Source organism: Ctenopharyngodon idella, chromosome 2 (genome assembly GCF_019924925.1).
Source record: "Ctenopharyngodon idella isolate HZGC_01 chromosome 2, HZGC01, whole genome shotgun sequence".
NCBI classification, from domain to species: Eukaryota; Metazoa; Chordata; class Actinopteri; order Cypriniformes; family Xenocyprididae; genus Ctenopharyngodon; species Ctenopharyngodon idella.
Window position 1 is genome coordinate 34,576,813 of NC_067221.1, and position 25,132 is coordinate 34,601,944.

A 25,132-nucleotide genomic window follows, 5' to 3' on the forward strand; every position below is an offset into this window, starting at 1 on the left:
GTAGGTAAACAAATAAAATATTTAATATTTTTTAAATAGGTGTTTTATTTAATTGTTTTTATTTTAAAAAGTATTTATTTTTTATGTATATTTTTGTGATTTAATTGTTTTGTTTATTTATTAACTCACAAACCCCAATTTGGGAATAGACTTTTTGACTTGGGCCAGTAAGTAACCATATAACCACTCAGAACACCTTAGCAACAAGATAGCAACACCCTGGCAACCACCCACAATACCCTAGCACCATAGCGACTGGTCCAGTACATGCAATGACCACTAATGTTTTCTTAAGAATATTTAAAAATCTAGTTTTATGTATTTTTTGGACAGTCCTAGTCAAGATTATTTTCCCCCTCCCCCTACAAATTTAAATTCAAATGGACATATTCGAATGACAAAGAAAGCAGCTGCAGTAGGCAGTTTGACATATTCGACATATTCGCCAGCGCACCACTGAAAAACTAGAACATGCAGAGGGTCGTCTCCCGAAAATCCAGCACGCCCTCCTCTCTCTCTCCATACATCCAGTTATCTCTTACACTGTTTCCATCCATTCTCCCACATTCTTCCCTCTACCGCTTCCATCCAAATCCTAAAGTTCTGTCGCCATAGCAACAACTGTCGTCTGCAAAAATTACCCCCAAAAATGCTCTCTTTATATGCGTGCTGGTTGCTGCCCACCCTCTGCAGACTGTCTCCAGTGATGGTGTTTAGGGAGAATCAGCGATATTGAGAATCAGCAAATGAATTCAAAGAGACAGACAGATGAACAGACAAACGATAAGCAATTAAAAGTATAGCAACACACAAACAGACGAATGCATCCACTTAGAATCAAGCAGAAAATACAAAGAGATTCTGAATGCAAAGAAAGAATGAACAGGTATCATGATGGGGAGAGCCATCGCCATAGTAACAGAGAAACGAGTGAGCGCGAAAGCGGGGTAAGGAGGTAGACAGACAGGGGGGGGGGGGTGGAAGCATGCTGTCACCATGGTAACTAAAGAGGAGGGTATCCTGAGAGAGACAGACAGGCTAAAAACACAAAAGACACATTAAGGAAAAGGGAAATCACATCTCTCGTTATCTTCTCTCTCTTTCTCTCGTTCCCTTGCTCTCGGTTCTCCAGTGCACCCACTCATTCAAGCAGAGCTGCTTCCATTTGCAAATCTAATGTGTATGTGTGCGCATAAAAAACAGCAGTGATTGAGTGCATGTGCATGTGTGTGCGCTGCATGTGAACATGTGGAACTGCAGAGGGATAGAACGTGTGTATCTGAAAAAAAGGAATACATATTAGATCAAATCAAATATCATCCCTAGTGAAAAAATACCAAAATGTATTTGAAATACATTTATTTTAAGTATACTACAAATACATTTACATATTTATGTACTTAATATAAATACCCTGCATTTGTACTTTTGGAATACTAAATTGATATGCTTAAAGTCTGTTAAATTGGAACAACTAATTTTGTACTTAAAGGGATAGTTCACCCAAAAATGAAAATTCTGTTATTAATTACTCACCCTCATGTTGTTCCAAACCCGTAAAATCTTCGGAACACAAATGAAGACATTTGAATGAAATCTGAGAGCTTTCTGTCCCTCCATTGACAGTCCATGCAACTACCACTTTGACGCTTCAAAAAGTTCATAAAGAGCTCATAAATCTAATCCATATGAATTGAGTGGTTTAGTCCAAATTTTCTGATGAGACACGATCACTTTATATGATGAACAGATTTAATTTAAGCTTTTATTCACATATAAACATTCATCAACACACACATCAGTTGCGGTAAACGGAAGCTTAAGCATGTTCGCTTGATGTGCGAGAGCCAATGAGGTTCATTCTCGTGTGTTACGCAGCACGTTTGAGCTTACGCAAGAACCAATGGAGTTCATTCTCATGTGTCAAGCAGATTTGGTTGAGCTTCTGTTTATGTTCGCTGATCAATGTTTATATGTAAATAAAAGCCTAAATTAAATCTGTTCATCATATAAAGTGATTGTGTCTCTTCAGCAACTTTGGACTAAATCGCTCAATTCATATGGATTAGTTTTAAGATCTCTTTATGAACTTTTTTTAAAGTGTTAAAGTGGTATTTGCTTAGGCTGTCAATGGAGGGATAATATTTTTAATAATTTTTAATAATTAAAAATTTATTTTGGAGTTTGACAATTAGCACTTACATAAAACACAGCTATACAGCATATTTTAAAACAATGTGGGCAAACTGAAGCATAAACATATTCAGACAGAGAGATGAACACACTCCCTTCCCCTCCCTCCACACACAGCTCTCAAATAACGGGACACAAGACAAACCAGAATGCTTTACATTTTGAAACAATAATTTCTCAACGCTGAAAATTGACTTTCAGTCTTTATTCGCCTGTTTCTCGTGGATTCTCAGTAGATGTCTTAGGACAGCGTAGTTCTACAGGGCACATTGTAACACAGCGTTAGAATGTGCCCCATCTGCGTAAATGGGATTTAAACCCGGCTAGTGTCTTTTGCTAGTTAGGCGAGCATTAAAGAACTATCTAAACTGCTAAATAACAGATTGGAGATTAAAACAATAGCAGATTTGTCTCGTTTTAAATAAACACTAAAAAATGGGCTGAAAAAATAACTTCAGTCAAAAATTTACTTTTGCTATGGCTAAATAAATGTTCAGCGATATCTTCCAAATATCTTCCAAAGATTTTTTAATTTTGGCACATTTTTTCCTCTCTATAGTTTTGATAATAAAACAATTGACTTCAAGCACAACTACGCAACACTCTGAAAAATAAAGGACTGTCATACTGCTGAAAATATAGTCAGTAGTGTAGCTACTTTAAGTTAGAACATCTTGACTCATTAGTGTTCCTTTGTAGAGCAAGGTCATGGGTTTGATTCCCAGGGAAGGCATAAACTGATAAACCTTGCATGTGATATAATTAGCTTTGGATAAAAGAGATAAAAGTGTCTGCCAAACACATGTAAGTTTATTAACAATGCCAGTTAGAAGAAGAACAGAGGAGATGCATGTAGGAGATTGAAGCACCATCAGCATTCACTCCCAAAAACAACTGTTGACTTCGTAAGCACAAAATCCTCAGCTTAATTGCCAGACTGTTTTGAGAGCAATGTACTGATTTTATAAGTTAAAGTTTGGGCTGTGTAATCCTTCACTGTCATTTGAAGAATTCTGGGAATCTTTCAGTCTAATGCCAATGGATCTGGACCTCTGCCCTAAAGGTTGCAAGTTCAGTTACAAATAGAGATGACCCAAACACATGATTACAGTGATTAATCCTGCTCTGTCTATTCTGCCTTTGAGCTACAAACTTAACCCCGAGCTGCTGTGGGAGGAACTGTCCCTGCAATACATTTTCTGCAAATCACTTTAGAAGACTAACTAACCGATAACATATGCAAAACGATATGCTATCCACTACAAAAGCTCATACTGACATCTAAAACCATTTGGATATAATGAATAATATAATTTTGTTTATTACACAGCAACACAATTAGAAGACAACTCTTTTGAATATTTAAACAAATATTAAACACATTCAAGAAAACCTTTGTATTCTTGAGAACTCGTTCAGCTGAGATTGAGTAATTCAATTTAAAGCTGCAGTCCGTAAACTTTTTTTGGTTAAAAATGATCTAAAATCAATTTTTGAGCAAGTACATAACCAGCCAGTGTTTAAAACTATCTCCTTACCTTAGCCCGATTCACAATGGTAAGCTTGTAATAATGTTTTCTAGTAAGAGCAGTACTGGTGGGTTTCCGCTGGAAATTCGAGCATGCAACCGTTCGTCTTTGCGTCATTACATCATGTCTGTTTACATAAAGAAGGAGTCCCAGCTAGTAGGCTATATGGCTGCAAGTGGCGGATCATTTATAGCCTTTTCTCACAGCAGCTGCAATAATTAAACTTAGAATTTTTATGGCGGATTGTAATCCAGAAATGTCCATATGACAATCATCAGTGACAACTGGAGATTCACTCGTAGTCAAAAGCAAAAGACTTCGGACTGCGAAGTGGCTACAGAAATTGAAATCTACAGGTAACGCTCATACACACTAAATACACAAAGTCATGCAATGCTGAAGTTGTTAACATTAACAATTTGAGAACAAAGTATAACAATGCACAACCCACATAAAGATGATAATTCTGCAAATAACTGCAATTGCAGGTTTCAAACAGAGATGGCGACAAAGAAGCAAAACTTACGGACCGCAGCTTTAAAGAATTTATGCATCAATCATTATATGAAAGGTTATATACAAAGATTCTGGAATGCCAATGTCACATGTAAAGGTCAATTAGCAGCTAGTCAATTAAAAAAAAAAAAAAAAAAAAGATAACAGTATAAAACTGAATTAGTGAAAATAAAGAATGTTGCTACTGCTAAAAATCCTATTTCTATGAAATTTTGGAAGTGGGTCATGGCTCATCGGAATACTTAGTTTTTGGTTACTGTAACTGAGTCTTAGGCCCTGTTCACAACTGGTACAGTATTAAGATGCATTTTAGTCAATTGGATCACAAGTCGACGACGCTAAATACAGGTGTAAATGGGGGTCTAAAACTTTTTGAGCTTGTCTACTTTCAACCACTTTAAGAGGTAGTCAAAAACACATTTGGCTGGGTTTCCTTTGTAGTGGAAACACTCAATGCCTTCAAACAGCCGCAAAACACCTCTACTCTCTACTGACCTAATTCGTACACATTATGGGAAGCGCGCTAGCCAGACGGGATTTAAACTTTGTAGACCTTTTTTGAAGACCCAAGTTTGGTTTGAAGACGAAAAACATACCAAGCACAATGTTCTCTCACAATTCCTGATTTCTAACACGCACTCACAGCGTTCGGCGTCATCTTGCGACTATTAGAGCAGAAATGAAAGCTGATGCTCTCCATGTTTTCCCGTTGTCTCTGGGCGTGTTCATATGTAAATTGCATGAGCTTATTTTGTCCATTAGGTCAAAAAATCTGAAAAACCCCATACATTTATACCCATAGACCCTCCCCTCGAAGAAATCAGGACAGAAGTGGCTGAAACTGGACAAAAGAGACGGATTAAAACACCAGGTGTAAACAGGAATGTGTCTCCCTCATCCACTTGTGATCCGATCGACAAAAAGTGTGTCTTTAATACCAGGTGTAAACAGGGTCTTAGGTCGTTTTGGATAATTTTATGGTACTCATAATGATGGTGATGATATAAAAAGCACAGCTTTTTAATGGCGTTTCAAAAAGGCCTACATTTGGCCTTAACATGGTTCCACGGGGAGAGATTGTAAACTTCAGCATTATCATACATTTAAAAGATCAATGAACAGAACTAGAACAAAGGAAGCACATATACTGTATATTGGCTTGCTATGTCACACAGAATTGTTGTTTGTTTTTAAGGGGAACTGAATTGCCAGGCTCCATTTAAACATGTCAATGCCAAATGTCAAATGCATGAAACCATGTCAAAGATCACCTTAGGGCGGAAAAACAATGGAAGGAAAACCAAAAAAAACTGGTGCTTTATAAAATGTAAATACTAGTTTATGTAAATACTAGTTTTACCTGATCATCAAAATATCTTTCATGTATTTTTTCCCTGATTGCTTTATGTCTCATAATTGAATCTTTTTATAATGTTAATGCATGTGAAGTGCGCACATTTATAGAGCTTCTGTATTAGCTACTACTTCATTCATTTTTGGTGAGCATTGCTGTTTCTGCAATATCCAATGTACATTCATTCTCCGTTTGTCATGTTTTACTACGGTCCACAGTCTTGTGCATGAAAGGTGCTTTGTGTTCCAAGCGGCTACCTGATTGGGTAATGGTGACGAGGGTGAGTTTCTGATTGGCTGAGGTACTTTGTTCTGTCCATTTAGCTCTTGTCCCTCCCTGAGATCATTCTCACCTCGTTTGCTCTCTTTTTTTCTCTTCCTCTCCCTCCCAACCTATAACATCTCATATATTTCTGTAAGTTTCTGCCATTCCCTTTGTGAGTTGCTATGGTTACCAGGTCTCTCGCACTCCCCCAGTTCACCCCTTCTCCCTCCCTCTCTGCCTCTGCTTCCAGGGTTGCTATAGCAACAGATTTATTTAAAAAAGAGACAGCGCAAAAAAAAAATTCCCCCTTCGTGCCTCCCGCTCTTCCTCAGTGATAACTGCAGTGCTCTCACACATACATTCACATATACAACAAAGCATCGCTAATGATTCATCAATATATTACATAGAGCACACCATAGACAAAAGAATACAATGAATATTCATAGAAACCAATGAATATTGATTCCATCTCTCTCAGATGTAGCGCAAACATTGTTTCCATTCTCATTCAGTTAAGTTCATGCACATCTATTAAATCAATTAAGGCCAATTAGCTGTTAGAGGCCATGCACTGTTGGGACTCTGGATCATGAAGGCACACACTGAGAGCACATGCTCTCAAAATCAAACTCATACTTACAGTATCTTTCGCTATTATTGCTGTAATTTTATATATAAGGGAAACCGGGGCAATTTGGTTTTGAAAGTCTCATAAAAAACACGTTTACATTTTGTGACCCATGTTGTCACAATGGGAACCTACTATTTATTTACACTAATTTAAAAATAAATATGAAAAAGCCACCAAAATATATATTTGTATTTAAAATATACCTAATGGATTTTCAGCAGTAATGTAAACTAGGGTTGGGCGATATACCGGTAGACACGATTAACCAGTAGAAATTTAGGAGTATCGTCTCTATCGCGGTTACTTTCATGTGATGTTGCTGTGCTGTGCTGTCACTAAAGCATTCGTGTTCATTTGTGATTTAAAAACAAGTGATTTCAAACCATTGATGTGCAATAAGCAGCGAAAGAGAGCTCATTTTGGTATATGAGAGATATGCTCACATGAAGCTGCTGTTCATAGAGCGCATGAGTACTGAACTGAGTTCTTTTTGCAGATTAACTGGGCTTGAACAGTTACTGTAAATGCACATACTTGTGCGTCAAAATGCCCGTCATTGCAAGTATCCTCGTAAACACAGTCATTTAAGTCACTTAAGTGAACGTAAACATTTGAGAAAAAAAAAAAAAAACCTACATGTAAATCAGTATATTGGATCCATGCATTCAGTCTTAAAGTGACAGCAGCCTAATATACCTGCTGCCATCTGTGTTATTAATGTTAATCAAAGAACAAAAGAGAGAAATTCTATCACTGCTTTTGATTGAATCACTTTTGTAACTTTGATAAGAATAAATGTTGGCCTATATTTAATTTACGAAGTGAAGACTATGCAGTGTTTTTCATACATTTGATTTTTTTTTTTTTTTTTTTTTACAATTTTTCTTATTTCTAGTGCTTGAACTTTTCAGGTAGGTCTATTTCATTTGTGATTTTTTTCCCTATATGCTTGTGATTAGTTTCTTTGTTCTTATTTTATCACTGTTTACTTGTCTTCAGTAAGCATAAGAGTTATTGTATTTATTATATAGTATATATATATATTGTATTATATAGTATTTATTATATTATTTAAAACAAATATTTTTAATTCATTTTTATTTTAGTATTTTCTGTTTTTATTTAAATTTTAGTTAAAATTTTTGTAATTTTTTTTGTGTTTTTGTAATTTTTTTATTAGTTACTGTTTTTAAATATGTGCATATAGTTGTTATTAAATTTTATTTCAGTTTTAGTTTGTTATTTTTTGGTACATCAAGTAAAACTAAAGTAAGAAAAAAACGGAAATAAATCTGAAATAAAATAAATTTAATTTTTTTTAATATTTTATTTTATTTCAAGTAACAAAAATGTTTTTTTTTTTTTTTTATGGTTCTAGTTTAGGTTAACTTTAATAACTAATAATTCACTGACAAATCCAATTGAAATTGTAAAACAGCAACAGACCATATAGTTACTTGTGGCAACTTGCGCCGGTCTTTTATATATACAATTCTTTGAAGCTATCATTGTGTATCACAAAACCTCTTTGAATAATACCGTTACTAGATGTTCACATGGTTAGTTTAAAAATAGGTGTACAAATGTGTGCCTTGGAGTATGTATGCATGTACACCTGTATTCACAGTCTCCTCCTGTATCCACAAAGTCTCATTCTTGTCCAAACGTGCACGTATGTCTTCACACCTGTGCCCCAGTTATTCATCTAACAAAATTACTGCTGCCTACCAGTAACCCACTGGAGAGATCTCCAGCCCAGACAGATCTGGGACTGATATTTCTTCTACACAAGCATTGGGCTTCTCATTTAAATGAGATGTTTCCTGATGATCATCTCTGCACTGAAATTAACGACTGTGTGGTCTTGTATTAGACACATGATTGTGTATACCAAATCCATACACAAATGACTATATATATAAACAACTATTGCAAGTGTGTCAAGCAACATGGTGCACTAATAATAATATACTATGCAAAGCAAACAGCTCTTTATAAATAGAAATCCAGGCATTTGGAGCCGACATTCCATCACTGTAGTTGTTATAAGAAAACACAGCTAATGCTGTTTGGTCCACCTGCCAACTAAATGTAATGCTCACTAGTTTCGCAAGTAATTAAACAGACTTGCATAGCTAAAAATATCAACTGCAATGCATCAGTGTTTCTCTTACTGTCTCACATTGGTGTAAGTGCCATCCAAAATAAATGTTCATCTATGGCTTTATTATAAAGTGCAGGGAAACATTCCTAGACACAGTTAGACTGGAATGCCACTGGTGCGTGAATGAAGCAAATGTACATGTAAAGTTAAGACGGAAATAACCAGTAGCCAATCTGACTAGCTAACTTTATACCACTTCTAAATGTTAATTAACCTTTTTCATATTCTTTAAAATGTACACGAGTCACATTAAACATTTATGTCTCACCACATTGCACAGTGCATACAAGAGTAATGTAACATCGGTCCTGCTGTTTCCACCTGATATTAGATGTGTTTTGGCTGATCCGATCACAAGTCTTTAATAAGCATGCAGTTTTGGAGAAATGTTAATATTAAAAGGTATTAGTGTTCTATACATTATCACTCCTCGCTTATTTTTTTATTGTATAATTATGTTTTTATTCATTTTTTAAAATTAAAGTTCCACGATGGTAACACACATACAAACATGCAACAGAGTGCATTAGTATCTGCCCACTTTTTCAGTGGCGTTGGTTCTGCTAGTAATTTTTCCATTCATTTCTCCCAGCCAGGTATTTCAAAAAAGTATTTGTTAAAGCGTTATAAGCCCTGAACCAAGTCAACCAGCTACAAGGTGAAATACAACATTACAAATTTTGATTTGAAGCAAAAAAAAAAAAAAAAATGTTCTTTTCTTTATCCAAAAAATTGGATAAAAATACAAAGGTAAAAGACTGTGTACTTAACAGCTTTAGTGATAGAAAGAACTACAATCCCATGAAGCATTGCGAACAGCATAATCACATTAAAAAACGATGGAGTAAAACTACTCATTTAAAAATGTTGATTATATACATATATATATATATATATATATATATATATATATATATATATATGTATATAAACAATATATTTTAAGTTGATAGCAAAATATGCATATATACATTTAAATATTAAAGTATTCTAAGAGCAGAGACCAACTTGTTTACGTCATTTGCAGTGCTTTATGGGAGTGGGCGGAGCTAAAGAGATATTTTGCCGCATTTTGCTTGTTTCGACTCTGATTGATGGAATTTTCTGTACAGCATTATGGGTAATGTAGATTTTTACCACAAATTCCACTGTTAAACATGATTATCTTAAAGCTAAGTTGAAAAAATGTGGGTTGATGGCTTGTAGCTCACAGTAAGGCTGTCTTTAAAGGGTTAGTTCACCCAAAAATGAAAATAACGTCATAAGACCTTCGTTCATCTTCAGAACACACATTACGATATTTTTGTTGAAATCCGATGGCTCAGTGAGGCCTCTATTGCCAGCAAGTTAATTTACACTTTCAGTGCCCAGAAAAGTACTAAAAACATATTTAAAACAGTTCATGTGACTACAGTGGTTCAACCTTAATATTATAAAGCGACAAGAATACTTTTTGTGCGCCAAAAAAACAAGATAACGACTTTTCAACAATATCTAGTGATGGCCGATTTCAAAACACTGCTTCGAAGCTTTATGAATCTTTTGTTTTGAATCAGTGGTTCGGAGCGCCAAAGTCACATGATTTCAGCAGTTTGGCAGTTTTTTTGTTATTTTGTTATTTTTAAAAATCATTTTCCCTGTGGAGAAAATGAACTGAGTTTTTACTTACGGTACCTGACTGTTGCAGTCTATATATTGTAACAGCAAATTCCACTACACTCAACTATAAACAGTCCCTCAAACTCATTTTGCACACAGAATAGCCGAGTTATCCAGTCCAAACTTAGTTACAACTCTGGGAAGGGCCAGATTTACCTCATATTGTGACATATTGTGACCCCACCCCAAAAAAAGTTTAACCTGAAAAAAACGATACAGCCTTTTCTCTTTCTTTATCTTGATCACCTCTGAATCACTGTCATGATCAGGCTCTTTGACTCTTTACTTCATATCTCTTCTGTTTACTCTCTGTATGATGGAGTTTAGTAACAGAAATCTATCAACTCTAATTGTGATAATCAAATATGCAAACCTCTCATTTTCCACAAACACATACATGGGTGCACAATACACAGTTATTGCACATTTCTAAAACTATAATGCTTTTTGGATCATCTGTAAATGAAAGTAATGCTGATGTGGATGAACTGAAGAGAGTTCATTCACCCCAGATGAACAGGATTTTTTATCTTGGAATGCAAACAGCTGCTTCTAAAAAAGAAAAAAGAAAAAAACTAAAGCTAAATTATTATAATTAATTTATATAAATCATGAATAGGCCCAATGACTCCATAGTGAATGAATACAAAAAGGGTTCTGTGTGTATGTCTGTGTGTAGTTAATGAAACAGCTTATAAATCATAGTAAGTGATGTTTTTTGAAAATGTAAAAATGCATAAAGTTTTCTGTGATGGGTAGGTTTAGGGTTAGTGGATAAAATATATAGTTTGTACAGTATAAGTATAAAAATCATTATGTCTATGGAAAATCTCTGTAAACATGAAAACCCAGCGTGCGTGTGTGTGTGTGTGTGTGTGTGTGTGTGTGTGTGTGTGTGTGTGTGTGTGTGTGTGTGTTTGTAAATTGTAAAATCATTTTTATGGAATTAATTGAATTCAATTCAAAGGGACAGTTTATGTAAATGGATTCACAAACAACTTATTTGTACGAATTCATTCTGCTCTTTTTTTTCTTAAATGCTTTGACATTAAGGCAAACTGGAAAGAACATCAAAAACAACAAATAATGCCAACGATCTAAAAAGGTCAGCATTTTTCTTCAGTACAGTGTGGTCACATGATCACGGTACGTTTACACAAGGGCTCTTGAGATCACACCAGGAATGTTAAACGATAATACTGCAGACTAATTAAAAAATAACATCATTTTCTCTTCTGTCTTCTTTTCTTTCCCTCCCTTTGCATTCCTTCCCCTGACAGATTGAGTCGGGCCTGTCTCCTTATCTCTCCATCACGCTATCCCTCCATCACAACATGTCTGTGTCACTTGGTGCTCTCACTCGAAATCAATCCATCATTCTCTCTCTCTTTCTCTTCTCCGAATCCCTCCATCAGAGAAAGTTGCTGACACTTCCTGCAAACAGGTCTCACCTCCCTCAATCTCTTTCTTTCATCACCTCTCTGTCTCTCTCTATACCACCATCTTCACATGAAAATCTGCTAACAAGTATCAGATCTGAGAGAACACACTCTCTGATCTTCACCTACACACCTACAGATATTTGCAGACACACCGGTTGAAAGAAGAAGCACAGAATGGCAGTGTTATTATCTCTAATGTTCTGTTGAGGTTGAATTTGCTGTCTTTACATTTGGGGCTGTGGGACCCCAATGATCTGTGTCTAATAGCAGTTTCCCTTCAAATGATACATGTTGTTCTATTCTTCTGATAATAAGAAAATAGAAGGCCACATGAAGACTTAAAGTTGATAAAAATTGGCATCTCCATCAACTGCAATAAATAATGAAATACATAAAAAGCACATGTGTTACTCACACAAAGACAACAAGATAACAAACAACACTGAAATAATGCTATAAACAAATTTTAAAACAATTTAATGAAATACATTTTAAATAAATAATAATAAATAATGGTAACACTTTACAATAAGGTTCCATTTGTTAACAGTAACTTCATTTGTGAATGTGAACTAACAATGAAAAATACTTCTGAAGCATTTATTAAACGTTATATCTGGTAATATTATTTAATAGACCTCAGCTACCCTGAACTAACAATGAAAATTTGTATTTTTATTACCCTTAACAAAGATGTAACAAATGTATTGCTCATTGATAGTTAATAATGCATAACTAACATGAACTAATGGGACCTTACTGTAAAGTGTTACCCAAATAACTAGCTAATAATTTCATATAATTTAATTTTTATTAGGCTATTATTACTTTTTAAATAAAATCCAAACAAAAATGTTATTGAAGGGAAATCTGGGAATGCCCCTTTCTCCATAAACTATAAAGCTATTCATACTTTTTACTAATAACATATATTATAAATATCATTTCAACAATATTTTACTGTAGAAGCACACTAAATACTAATTCTCTAAATAAATTATAAGGTATTTAATAATAATTTTTACTTCTAATAACATGTTTTTAAAATATTTTACTGTTAAAATTACAAGCATACATTAGGCCTATATGTAACATGCCTTACATATTTAGATGATTTGTTTTCACTATATATAGTAAAGTAACTTACAGTTAACACACCCACACACACACACACACACACACATATATATATATATATATATATATATATATATATATATATATATATAATATATAACGTTATATATATATAACGTTATATATATATATATATATATATATATATATATAATGTTATATATATACAGCCTATAAACAAAAACTGCAGCAACACGGGTTTTTTTCCATTCATTCTTGGCGGCAAAGCGAAGCCCACCTTTCATTCACATTGACTTTACTTCACAGTCACTGCTACACTTTACACTACAGTCACGTTCGTCCGCGGACCTCATCTATAGCCACTGAAATTCACGCACACGCCGTGGTTTCTTCCCAGTCAAATACCGCCGTCACCGGTGATGCGTCCCACGGTTTTCTACTGCACAGTCACGCGCACGCGAGCAAGACGGGAGGCACGAGACCCTGAACTACATAGCGCGAGACGCACGGCAGCGGATCGGGGGTATACGAATATAATCCTGCAAGCTGCCATTAATAACAGTCATAAAAAAGGAAATATACTAAGTCTATAAAAATTTAGATTTCTCTAACAAAAAAGCAAAAAAAAAAAAACACAATTTTTCTAATTCAAAATTATAGGCTAATCATTTTACACACATATAAGGTCACCAGTTGGGTGATACTGTTTAAAATCCGCTATTTAAAATCCATGACACGAGACCATACAACAAAGCGCTATTTAACCTATAGTGTTACCATAGTAACAAAGTTAAAACACCTTCAGCTGTGCGCGAGCGTGTGACAGAGCAAGAGAGATAGACACATTGAATTGAATTGCACAGAGTCATTTGGTTCCTTGTGAAGGCATCTCCTGTCTTACCTCTGTGAACACTGATGGCCAAAGTTAAAATCCAGAGGCAAGTCATGCTGAAGCCCATCTGCGCCTCTGTCACTCAGAAAACACACCATCAATTCATCTTCTTCACAGTGGACTCTGAAATCCCGCGAACCGGTGCTGACAATGTCACTCACGCCCAGACGGTCTGCGTTCATTCAGCGCGTGTTTCTTTTCTCCTCAGCAGAAGCGGGCCAGATGTGTGGATGAGCGCGCTGGAAAATCTCTTTCTTTCAGCAAATCTCAGTTTTTGATTGTTGAGGAGAGACGCAGCGCTCTGAGATCACCGGAGGACTCGCTCGGTACTGCGCTCTCGCTCTCGCTCTCTCTCTCTCTCTCTCTCTCTCTCTCTCTCAGAGTGCGTTTGTCGTCCTTACACGCTGCTCAATGTCATAGCTCGGCAGATCATATAAAACCATGCGGACATAAAATTTCATATTTTTCACCTTTTAAAATCTGCCAGCTGTACAATCAGACGACCAAGATTATTCAGTAGTTAGAATCAGGATGAGATTGAAACAATCCCTATAGTATATACAGTATAGGGGAGACCGGGGCTAGTTGTCACAGGGGCAAGTTGTCACAAGGACTACGATCGTCCAATTGCAAAAATACTTGATTGCTCTAGAATAGATTTCAAACTACATGGTTCACAAAAATTCAGATATTTTTGTGAACTCTTCTCCGAAATAAAATGACAAATGCCATACTATTTTTTTTTTTTAAGCAATTGGGTAAACAAAGGAAAAATAAAACAAAACCACCATATTATGAAAGTAGATTTTACTAAACAGTGAACTGTGCTCTCAACACAAATATATTTTTCAGATTCGCAGGTTGGGACAAGTTGTCACATGTGTTTTAGCCTATGTGTTATGGCCACACCTAGCCTGTTTTTTTAATCATCTTTGCTATATTTGTAATTTTAATAATTGTTCTACTGTTAGTTTTCATTAAAAAAAACACAGACAGTGCATGTGTGTGTATTATTTGTATTTAAAGGTGCAGTGTGTAAATTTTAGCTGTGAGGTTGCGAATAGAGTACCTCAGAGATGACGTGTTTTTGTAGGCCAGCCCAGAAGTTAGCGGCACACAGGTTCCCTCGATCGAAAGCCTATGCATTTTTCCCATAGACTTTTGGAAAATCGCAAAAAATAAGCTCTGTGTTTAACAAAGGGTTATGACACTTACACGTTTTGTCTATCAAGATAATCTTTACAAGTTAACACAACATTTATACATTTTGAAGCCTTAATAAAGTCGTCAAATATATAAAGCTAACAGTAGGCTATAAACGGACTACAGCACACCATGGTCATGGATCAACGTCACCACCACCAAGCTTCCTCAAACTTTATTTAGAAAACAACTTTATTTAAAAACATGCTCGCTGATTATGATCTGTGCTGTGTATGAATACTTATCCACTTTTTCATGAGAAATGCTGTCCAAATGTCCTGTTTGTCATGATGACGTCTAAAGTCCCCGCCAAAGGAAGTAGTCCCTTTTAGCAATTTGTTAGCAACCGCCATTTTTAAGACACAATAAAGGTTCAAAAAATCACAAGCGGGTTATAACTGGTGTGTTTTATGTCATAGATCAAAACATGAAAATATTTAGAGGCTTTGTTAACCACAGACCTTATTTCAGGCGATTTAGTAAAAACCCATTCAAAAAACCCATTGACTTTAGGGCGATGGAACCGGAAGTCATAAAATGCTAACTCGCTTCCGGGTTTTGCCTACAAAAACACGTAATCTCTGAGGTACTCTATTGCAATATAAAGAAGCTATGGTGGCCAACACAGGACAAAGATGTCGTCATCTGAGACAGCAGAGAATAGCCAGTCAAGCAAACGCGCTCTATAGAACAGTTTGTCCGTTTAGGGCTACTGTAGAAACATGCCGGCGCAAAATGGCGACTTAACATGTAAGGGGACCCGCGGTGTATGTAGGCCTAGATAGAAATGGCTCATTCTAAGGTAATAAAAACATAACGGTTTATTATGTAAGGTCTTTATACACCACTGAAAACATAGTTATGTATATTAAATTGCATTTCTGTCAATAGATCCTCCTAAAATTTACACATTGCACCTTTAATATTTCAGGCATCAAATTATTGTCAATGAACAGCAGGTTGCCATTATGATGACATACCCCATATGGTGTGACAGCATGCCTATAGTAACAGTGAAAATGTTCAAGTTTTTTTTTAGAGCCAAGACTTTTAAATATATACCAATTATATGCCGATACAAAAATTTACTTTAAAAAATAATATAAGGTGTAATAAGCTACAATTTGTCCCTTTAAGGGTACTGCCCCAATGGCAAGCTGCTGTACCCATAAAAGTACAGCTGCACATTTTACAACTTCATGTAAATAATATTAAATAATAACAATAAAATCATTCTTGAGTGTTAAAATACATTTCAATAATAATAATAATAATAATAATAATAATAACCACTGAAATTATAGGTTAACCCAAATGTATATTTATTTTGAAGTTAACAAGGGATCTCTTTTTGTAACAAAAAGCAAATACTGTCTAAACAGACCATCAAACAAACGGAACCCACAATGATGATGATCTCAGAGTCCCATTCAGATGACATCATCGGCCATAATACAAATCAACATACATGACAGAATAGCTCCACATGATATGAATATTTATTCAAAAGGAAGACTTATCATTCAAAACAAACAAACAAAAACAAAAATCTAACAGAATGTACTGTAATACTTATAGTGTTTCCTGCATCTGTTTGGTGGGCCAGTGTGAAAATCTTCCACGCACATAAACACAGACACGCAAAAAAACATGTGTCGCTGTCTGTGCTCACTTGAGTGTGTAGACTGTTCAAGGCAACACTAATCACATGAAATCATAAAAAAAATGGCAGATAAACAAAACAAAAGTCATGGAAACTACATGTTCATCTACACCTTCAAGTCTAAGACATTTAGTCGTCATAAAAATGATAAAAAATGGAACATAAAATTACAAACAACAATATGCACATCTACAGCAGAATAAAAGTAAACAACATGATTTAAAATTAAGCACTGAGCTGACTGATAACTAACTGGAAGTTCTACTGCTTGTACAGGACAGAGAGAAAGAGAGAGATATAAAGATGTGTGGGGGAACGAAATGCATTATCGCCATCTTGCGGCGGTCGATTGTAACTGCTTGTCTCAGAAACTCATTGTCTGCAGTCATTAATGAGGTATGTGAGGAGAGCGGAGGACGGGTTTTGGTTGTAATTGGTCAGTTGCCACTTAGTTGTGACCTACATATGCATTAAATGAATGACCCTGTCATCCCACGTGAACAAAAACATGCCTAAACTTCAGAATTTCCACATATGTGGTAGATTTAATGCAAGATTCCCTGTTTGTTGGAGCCCAATTACATTGTATCATTGAAACGTGCATTTTCTATAAAGCTCCATTAAAAAGATCTGTAATGTGAGAAGTGCTATACAAATAAGGGTGAATTGAAAATTAAATTTTATTCTGAATTGTGATGTTTTTTCTCAGGTTTTTCTACACATGCCGCTTGGTCCCAGTTTCTCAAGTTTAGAGAGAAAATCGTGTTCTCAACCTAAATATTACTTTATTTTCGACCATTTGCCATGAAATGTTGGGAAGAGTCCAGGGGAATGGAACTGAAAAATGCTCAATTCTCGAGTCACAGCTCCGACCTTCTCCTTTATGTAAATAACTATTGAAAAGAAAGGCCTAACTGACACAGAAATGACAACTGGCCTTTTTCTGTAATCAAAACTGTTACCAGATCAGCACCGATTGGGGAAAAATTACATAGTGAAGCAGAACTCATTCACAAATTCAAGCACAATACATTTAAAAGTAAAGTGTGTAATTTTTGTGCCGCTGAACTGAATCAGACTGCATGCCATTGGTTGAGTTATATGTCGGCGTTCAGGATGCTCAAACAAACAGAGCAAATTTTTGATAGCATCACAGGGAATCAACCTACGGGTGGCTTACTTGCAATCTACTCACATTCAGATTGGATAGGATAGAAGATTTAACATGCTAAAAATTACACACATCACCTTTAATTAGCCAGTTTTTGAGTTAAACAGTTAATAGTTTTTTATTATTAAATAGAATTGCCTCAGTTTATTGCATGATGCGACTGACTAAACTCCCAAACTCCCTCCAAAAGTCACCATAGCTGGTGGTTGACAATGATGGAATAATACTGGAAATAATCTAGCTCTATGACTGTAAAAGGAGGGGAAGACAAAGGCCAGAACAGACAAAAAAAAAGTTGTGGATCGGAAGAGAGTGGGAATGTGATCATTCAGAGAAAGAGAGAAAGAAAGAGAGCAGTAGTTTTTGTTACCCTGCTTTTTCTGAAGAACAGAGGAGATTCATTCCTGAAGGTGGCGTGAGTGAGCTAATCACTGGGCCTGATACAATGACACATCAGTGCATAATCAATGTAGGACCTCATAATAAAAATAATAATAATAATCTTCCCATGTTGATGAAATGACACTAGACTGTTGCACCAACAGTAAACACCAGAAATCAAACTTGAAGAGAACATAATTCATACAAATATTACTGAAGTTTTCATAACACCATGTTTTTTTTTCTATAGTCCAGATATTTTTTTATCAACTCTGCATTTCCACGCATGTAAGAAAACCAGGCAGGCTCAGAGAGTATATACTGCAATATCAGACAGTGAGGTTAGAGAGAGAGAGATAAAGAGAGAGAGAGATGGAGGATATATTTACAGCACACTGAGTAAAAATGATGCTATATAATCATATATATATGTATTTATAAATTTATATCAGGGGTCCCAAACAATGATTGCAGGGGCTGCTGTTTTTGCCTGGTTATTCTGCCTGTGTGTGTGTGTGTGTGTGTGTGTGTGTGCATGATGAAGCGTAACATTAGGGTTATGAATATGAATGTGTCTGTCAGTGATATTGCAGGGTAGCATGGTTTGATTCAATTTCGTCTTCAGTTTAAGACCTTTTTGTTTGATGTGTTTTTGCATGCGTGCCAGTTATGAGTCTGTGTCTTTCAATGGTTTTGGGAGCAGACCGTGTGTCCTGAAAGTTCATGCATGCACATGTCACTGTGCAACATATCTGGACCTTTTGAAAGGAATCATGGGAGACGAGGGAAGCGTGGTCACTGTAATATTGCCTTTGTGTATCTCTTTTTTATTGTTTATGTCTCGTTATTTGTGTTTGCTCATGTGTCATATTGTGATAATGAAGAAAGAGTGTGTGTGTGTGTAAAAATGAGCCCACGCGCCAGTGCATAACTCTCACTTCCCTGTCCTGTGTGTCGAAGCTTATTTGAGGTCCTTCAGTTCCAACAGGTCAACACTTTTTGTTTTGTTTTGTTTTTTTCCTCACATATTTCCTCTCTCTTCTGCCATCACCGTTTTCCACATCAGGCTGAGTGAACTGAAGCGTGTGAAGGAAGAGGGTACGGAGGGATGGATCTCTAGATGAAGTACTCTTTCTTGTCATCCACCCCAGAGTGGCCCCCCTCAGCGTTAATGATGGCCGTGTCTGCATCAGGAGCGTCGTCAGAACCTTTCGCCTCATGAGTCAGGTACGTACCTGAGAGACAGAGAGAGAGACAGAAACTGTAACTGTTTTCTTTGTTTCTGCTATTTGTATATCATCATTAAGCGTATACCTTGTTGAATTCTTATTTTATTTTTAAATATTACATTATTTCATTATATAATATTATATATTATATTTTTTTTGTCAGTTTTTGTTGTGTATATTGCTGGTTTTAAAAGGTTAGTTCACCCAAAAATGAAAATTCTGTCATTAATTACTCACCCTCATGTCATTCCACACCTGTAAGACATTCATTCATCTTCAGAACACAAATTAAGATATTTTTTATAAAATCCGATGACTCAGTGAGGCCTCCATTGCCAGCAAGATAATTTAGACTTTCAGATGCCTAGAAACGTACTAAAAACATATTTAAAACAGTTCATGTGAGTATAGTGGTTCAACCTTAATATTATGAAGTGACGAGAATAATTTTTGTGCACCAAAAAAACAAAATACCGACTTTTCAACAATATCTAGTGATGGGCGATTTCAAAACACTGCTTCATGAAGCTTTGAAGCTTTACGAATCTTTTGTTTCGAATTAGTGATTCGGAGCATGTATTAAACTGCCAAAGTTATGTGAACCGTTGAAATTTTGAAAAACTTATGACGTAACAAAGCCTTTTTTACTGAAATCACGTGACTTTGGTGCTCCGAACCACTGATTTGAAACAAAAGATTCGTAAAGCTTTGAAGCAGTGTTTTGAAATCTCATAACATTAAGGTTAAACCACATGAACTGTTTTAAATATGTCTTTAGTAGCTTTCTGGGCACTGAAAGTGTTAATTGTCTTGCTGGCAATGCAGGCCTCACTGAGCCATTGGATTTCATCAAAAATATCTTAATTTCTGTTCCGAAGATTAACGAAGGTCTTACGGGTGTGGAACGACATGAGGGTGAGTAATTAAGGACAAAATTTTCATTTTTGGGTGAACTAACCCTTTAATAAGTTGAATACGAATATATGCTACTGTTGAAACGTTTGTGGCTTAGTAAGAATTATTTTTTTAAAGAAATAAAATACTTTCATTCAGCCAGGATGCATTAAATTAATAAAAATGAAAGTAAAGACATTTGTAATGTTACAAAAAATTCTATTTCGATAAATTCTGTTCTTTTGAACTTTCATCAATTTCATCAAAGAACCTTGTATCACAGTTTCCACACAAATATTAAGCAGCAAACAACATTGAACATTGATAATAAGATAATTAATCAGCAATAAAAAAAATCAGTATTAGAATGATTTCTGAAGGATCATGTGACACTGAAGACTAGAGTAATGATGCTGAAAATTCAGTTTTGCCATCAAAAGATTAAATTACATTTTATAATATATTAACATAGAAAACAGTTATTTTTAATTGTAATAATATTTCATAATATTATAGTTTTTATTGTATTTTTGCAGCCTTGGGGAGCATAAGAGACTTCTTTAAAAAAAAAAAAAAACGTACCGACTGAACATTTGAACGGTAAAAAAAAAATAAATATAACGATGAATCAAGGGAGTATTTCACAGTTGAATAAAGACAGCTTTTAACTAAAAGTTACATTTTATTTTAATTTTTTTTTTTATTTACTTATTTTATTATGTCAAAAATGATTTTAGTAAACAGTAAGAAAGGAAGAAATTTCAAAGACTGAGATTTACACATCAAGAACCAATATTTTGATATTTTACAGTAGTGGCCAAAAGTGATGTCTGGCCTAAGAAAAAATGACATCTCCACCTTTTATTTGATCGAATATTATAAAAAATTTGTTTAAGATATTGCATAGTTGTGCTTGGAGTCAATTGTTTTATTTGTGATAACACAATGAAAATTGCCAAATTGTGCAGATATAATTTTTGGCCAGGCTGTCATAAAAAAAATATGAACAAATGCAAAATCAAGGGAGAACCAACAAAATATTAATAACTTATTATGTTGTAGTCAATGTATACTTTTCCTGTGACCATTTGTTTTTTTCTATGCATGTTTTGTGCATAGTAAAATAAAATCTGTAGCTGTAGTTTAGTGTTTTGTTCTCTCCTAATATTTAATATATTTAAAACATCTAAAATATTTTCCTCATATTTTGATAGTTTAATCAAACTTTAGGGTCATTAAAAACAAATATTCCCTCTGGACATCACTTTTGGCCACTACTGTACATACCTGATTTTTTTTCCCATCTGTCTCATCTGTTTACATCCACTTAATGCATAACCGAAAGTGTTTACATTAATACCTCACCAAAGTGTACATTTGATCTTTCAATGCACAGCTGCATTTAATCTTTGTTCAGCATTTTTTTCCTGGCTCTGAAATCAGGCTGTTTTTCCCAGATGTATAGTTTCTGACAGCTTTTCTAGAGCTGTACGTTGTTAAGTCAAAGATAGATACAGAGGAAAATCAGCAGCACAGCTGTGATGATCGGTTTAGAGTGTCCCTCTGTGCACACACACTCACACAGTCTGTCAGTCTTTGTCACTTGCTTCTTGCACTCTGCAAAATAGCTTTTTTTAAGACATAAGATGGGACAGAATTGTTCTAGCTTCTTGAAATAAAAGAAACCAATGTAGGCTGCTATGCAGACATCAAACTTTCAGAACTTTTTCCCCGGTCCAACTAAACTATAACAATAGTGAGTCACATTTTTGATGTCAGAGCTACCAGAACTAGAGTTAAGCTGTGTTCACACTACCAGCTACACGCAGCGACAAAGTGACACAATCCCATTCATTTCAATAGAGAGCTGGTGATTTCCAGTGAAACAAGCGACAGGATGTAGGCGTGTCCAGCACCGTGACAAAGTTGAGATATGTTTAACTTTATGCAAATGAAGAGCTAATTTTGTTAAAGCGACAACCAATAGGAGTGAGGTCAGTGGAGTGTACGTGATCCGTCACTACATCCTGTAGTGGAGAGTGTCAATGGCAAGATGGAGAAGTTACTTTAGCGGTCAGCAATGTTCGATATATCTGTGTGTACATACGGTGGTAACTCGCGGTGCTGACTCCAAGCTTGAATGGTCTTGTGAACCCAGATTTTTAGTCTTTTCCCTCCAAAATGTTTGTTTTTAGTGGCAAGAAAACTGATTCATTGTCTACAACATGGAATAACATCCGTGAATGTCATTCATAAACGTTACGCAACCAGTAGTGGAAATGCCCACTAGCGACCTCACCGCCAGCCACTGGCAACATGCAACAGCAAAGTGTGAATGCAGCATTAGGGTATAACATAAAAGTAATGTATGTTACAATCACATTTTAGTATTTTCTTTATTAAATTAATGCATTCAGCTTTGCTGTTACAATGAAACTCAGCACCTGTCTTTTTTTTTTTTTTTTTTTGTAGGCTGGGAACAAGAATAAACATAAAAGGCAACATTTCGTCAACAATGTATCATTTTAAAGTGCAATACTTTTATTCCTGTGAATGTAATTCCTGTGTTAATACATTTATGCCACATTGAAAAGTAAGAGATGAGTAAGAGATTTTCAGTGCAAAAGTACAGCAATGTGTTACTTTCCATAAAAAGTAATGATGCAACATAAAAAGTTACATTATATTAGTGGTAACATAATAATGTAAATGTTAATTTAAAAGTAGCATTCCTCAACATTATATCAGCACATTAACTTCCACCCACATAGCTAGACATAGTAAAGGTCATTAAAATAAAGGTCAAATACAATTCTAAAGGTCAGAGAGAGGAAAATGGTTATGTATTTGCTGCAAGAAATCTGAAACTTCAAACATGTAACGTTTTTTTGTTCAAAACTAACAACATTTGTTATGAATAAGCTGGTGTGTTCCAAAACAATGACAAAATTCGCATTTAGGAGATATAAGCATTCAGACCTTACAGTCTCTCACTTCCGCTAAAATGAATCAGATTTTCATTACATCACATCGCACTTCAGCTTCTCATCAAATCTTCTGTCCAATCAAATGCTCTCTAGAATCTGAAGTCCCACACCTCCTTCACTATAAACAGACGCTGAAGCTGCGGTTGAAATCGGTCATTTGTTCACACATTTACTAGTTTCTATATGGTGAATGTCACATAGTGCACTATATAGAGGATAGGGAACGATTCAGACAGTGTAAATATGCTTTCCATTGATGCGAATGAAGTCTGTTTTTGCGTTAGTGTCACGTGAACCGGGTGAGCGTGAGCAGTCTGCTCCGGTCCAGAGACACAAGAGCACAGAGCGGATCATATGCGTGAAACATATTGGACCCATTTGAACTCTGCACAGAATGCTGTATTTTAAAGCAATATAGAGGAGATTAGGAGGAGAAAGGGTCAGAGATTAAAAGGAAACCAAAGCTTTACCGAGCTCAGCGGCTCTGGCCGAGCTGTAATATAAACGAAACTCTATTGGCTATTTTAAAAAAATAATTAAAAAAGGGGCTGGTGCTGTTCAATACATCCCGCACTGTCTTCCTGTTTCAGTTGAAATTGCGTCAACACATTGAACAATGCTGCGCGTTCCAAGACACTTCAGTGGGCCTTTAAATAAGGTCAATACATCATCAATCCTACTTCCAAAATGTGTTTTTGTCTACCCTGATTCACTATGGTAAGACTATTATAGGTGTTTATATTTTAGACCTGACAGGATGGTTTTCACAGGAAATTGCGTACATACGTCACTTGCTCTTGCGTGTCTTGTCATATCCGAAATTAGAGAAAAGTTGCACCGATTACTTTGACACGTGTATGGTGTGGGAGTGGCATAGGTTAGTTCTCACAACAAGCGGGAAAGGTTGACATGGAGCACACTAAATCTCAAACCTCTGGGGAATCACCTGTTTTAAAAAAACGCAGAAAAGCGGAGAATCTCCTGGCAAAAAAAGAATGTGACAGAGCTTGTAATAAAACAAGAATCAACATTGGCTTGGCTTTTTGGAGATGGCGAGAACTGAGGGATATGAAATGTAAAAGCGACGCAGAGATGGTGTTTTTATTACTCAACAGGTGAGTAAGGTATTTTATTGAACAGATGAACTGCCACATGTAGCTCTCTAAGAGGTCATGGTAAAGCATTATCTACTGTGGAGGGTCATATTCATCTGCAAGGTCACGCAAAGCCGAAGTACAACCAAAACAATGTTCTTCAGCAAAAAGCATGCAGTTTTATTTTTTAACTGTTAGAGGGCCAAAAGTTACATAGTGTAGCTTTGAGTAAAAAAAAATACAAAAGTGAAGTGTCATAATTTCTTGAATATGAAAAAAGAACTACTTTAATTGCTGTTAGATATTAATATTGAATATATATTAATATTGAGCAATTGATATGCATTTATAATATCAAGGACATGCAACTAAGTATGTGCCCATACTTTGTTCTCTTATTCTGAGTTCATACACTCAGAAGCTATTTATTCATTTTCATTTAAAAAAAATTTCTAGGTGCACCGTTTCAGTGAGACACATGGTTCATTTACAAGTATAATGTCCCAGTCAACAATGAGATCTTGGGTGAAGTGCTTAGATGCTTAAATTCAAGACAAAATCATTTAAAAAAAAAAAAAAAAAAAGCTGTTGATTGGGCAGGATGCTGCCAGGCCCTCTGTCAAGAATTTGACCACAGTCCCTGAAGGTTATAATCCCTTCAGATGCTCCAGGTGTGTGTGTGTATGTGTGTGTGTGCGATCTCTTTGTGTCTGATTAGATCTGTGCATGTGTGTGAAAGAGAGCGAGGGATTTCTTTGTCTGATT

General features: G+C 35.5%; 2 protein-coding genes across 6 annotated transcripts in view; both read right to left on the minus strand.

Moving 5' to 3' along the window:
* The window catches only part of kirrel1b (kirre like nephrin family adhesion molecule 1b), a 102,893-nt gene extending 88,804 nt beyond the window's left edge, over positions 1 to 14,089 (minus strand). For all 5 annotated transcript variants that reach the window (XR_007925206.1, XM_051863400.1, XM_051863386.1 and 2 more), the window contains exon 1: positions 13,755 to 14,089. Coding sequence is in view for 4 of the 5 variants with exons in the window: in XM_051863400.1 (XP_051719360.1) it covers positions 13,755 to 13,812 (58 nt within the window). In the remaining variant the exon portion in view is untranslated. The remainder of the gene's footprint in view (positions 1 to 13,754) is intronic.
* Positions 14,090 to 16,246: 2,157 nt separating this feature from the next.
* The window catches only part of cadm3 (cell adhesion molecule 3), a 76,026-nt gene continuing 67,140 nt past the window's right edge, over positions 16,247 to 25,132 (minus strand). Inside the window, 1 exon segment of the mRNA XM_051863473.1 lies at positions 16,247 to 19,398. Within this exon segment, the coding sequence (XP_051719433.1) occupies positions 19,280 to 19,398 (119 nt within the window). The 3' untranslated portion in view covers positions 16,247 to 19,279.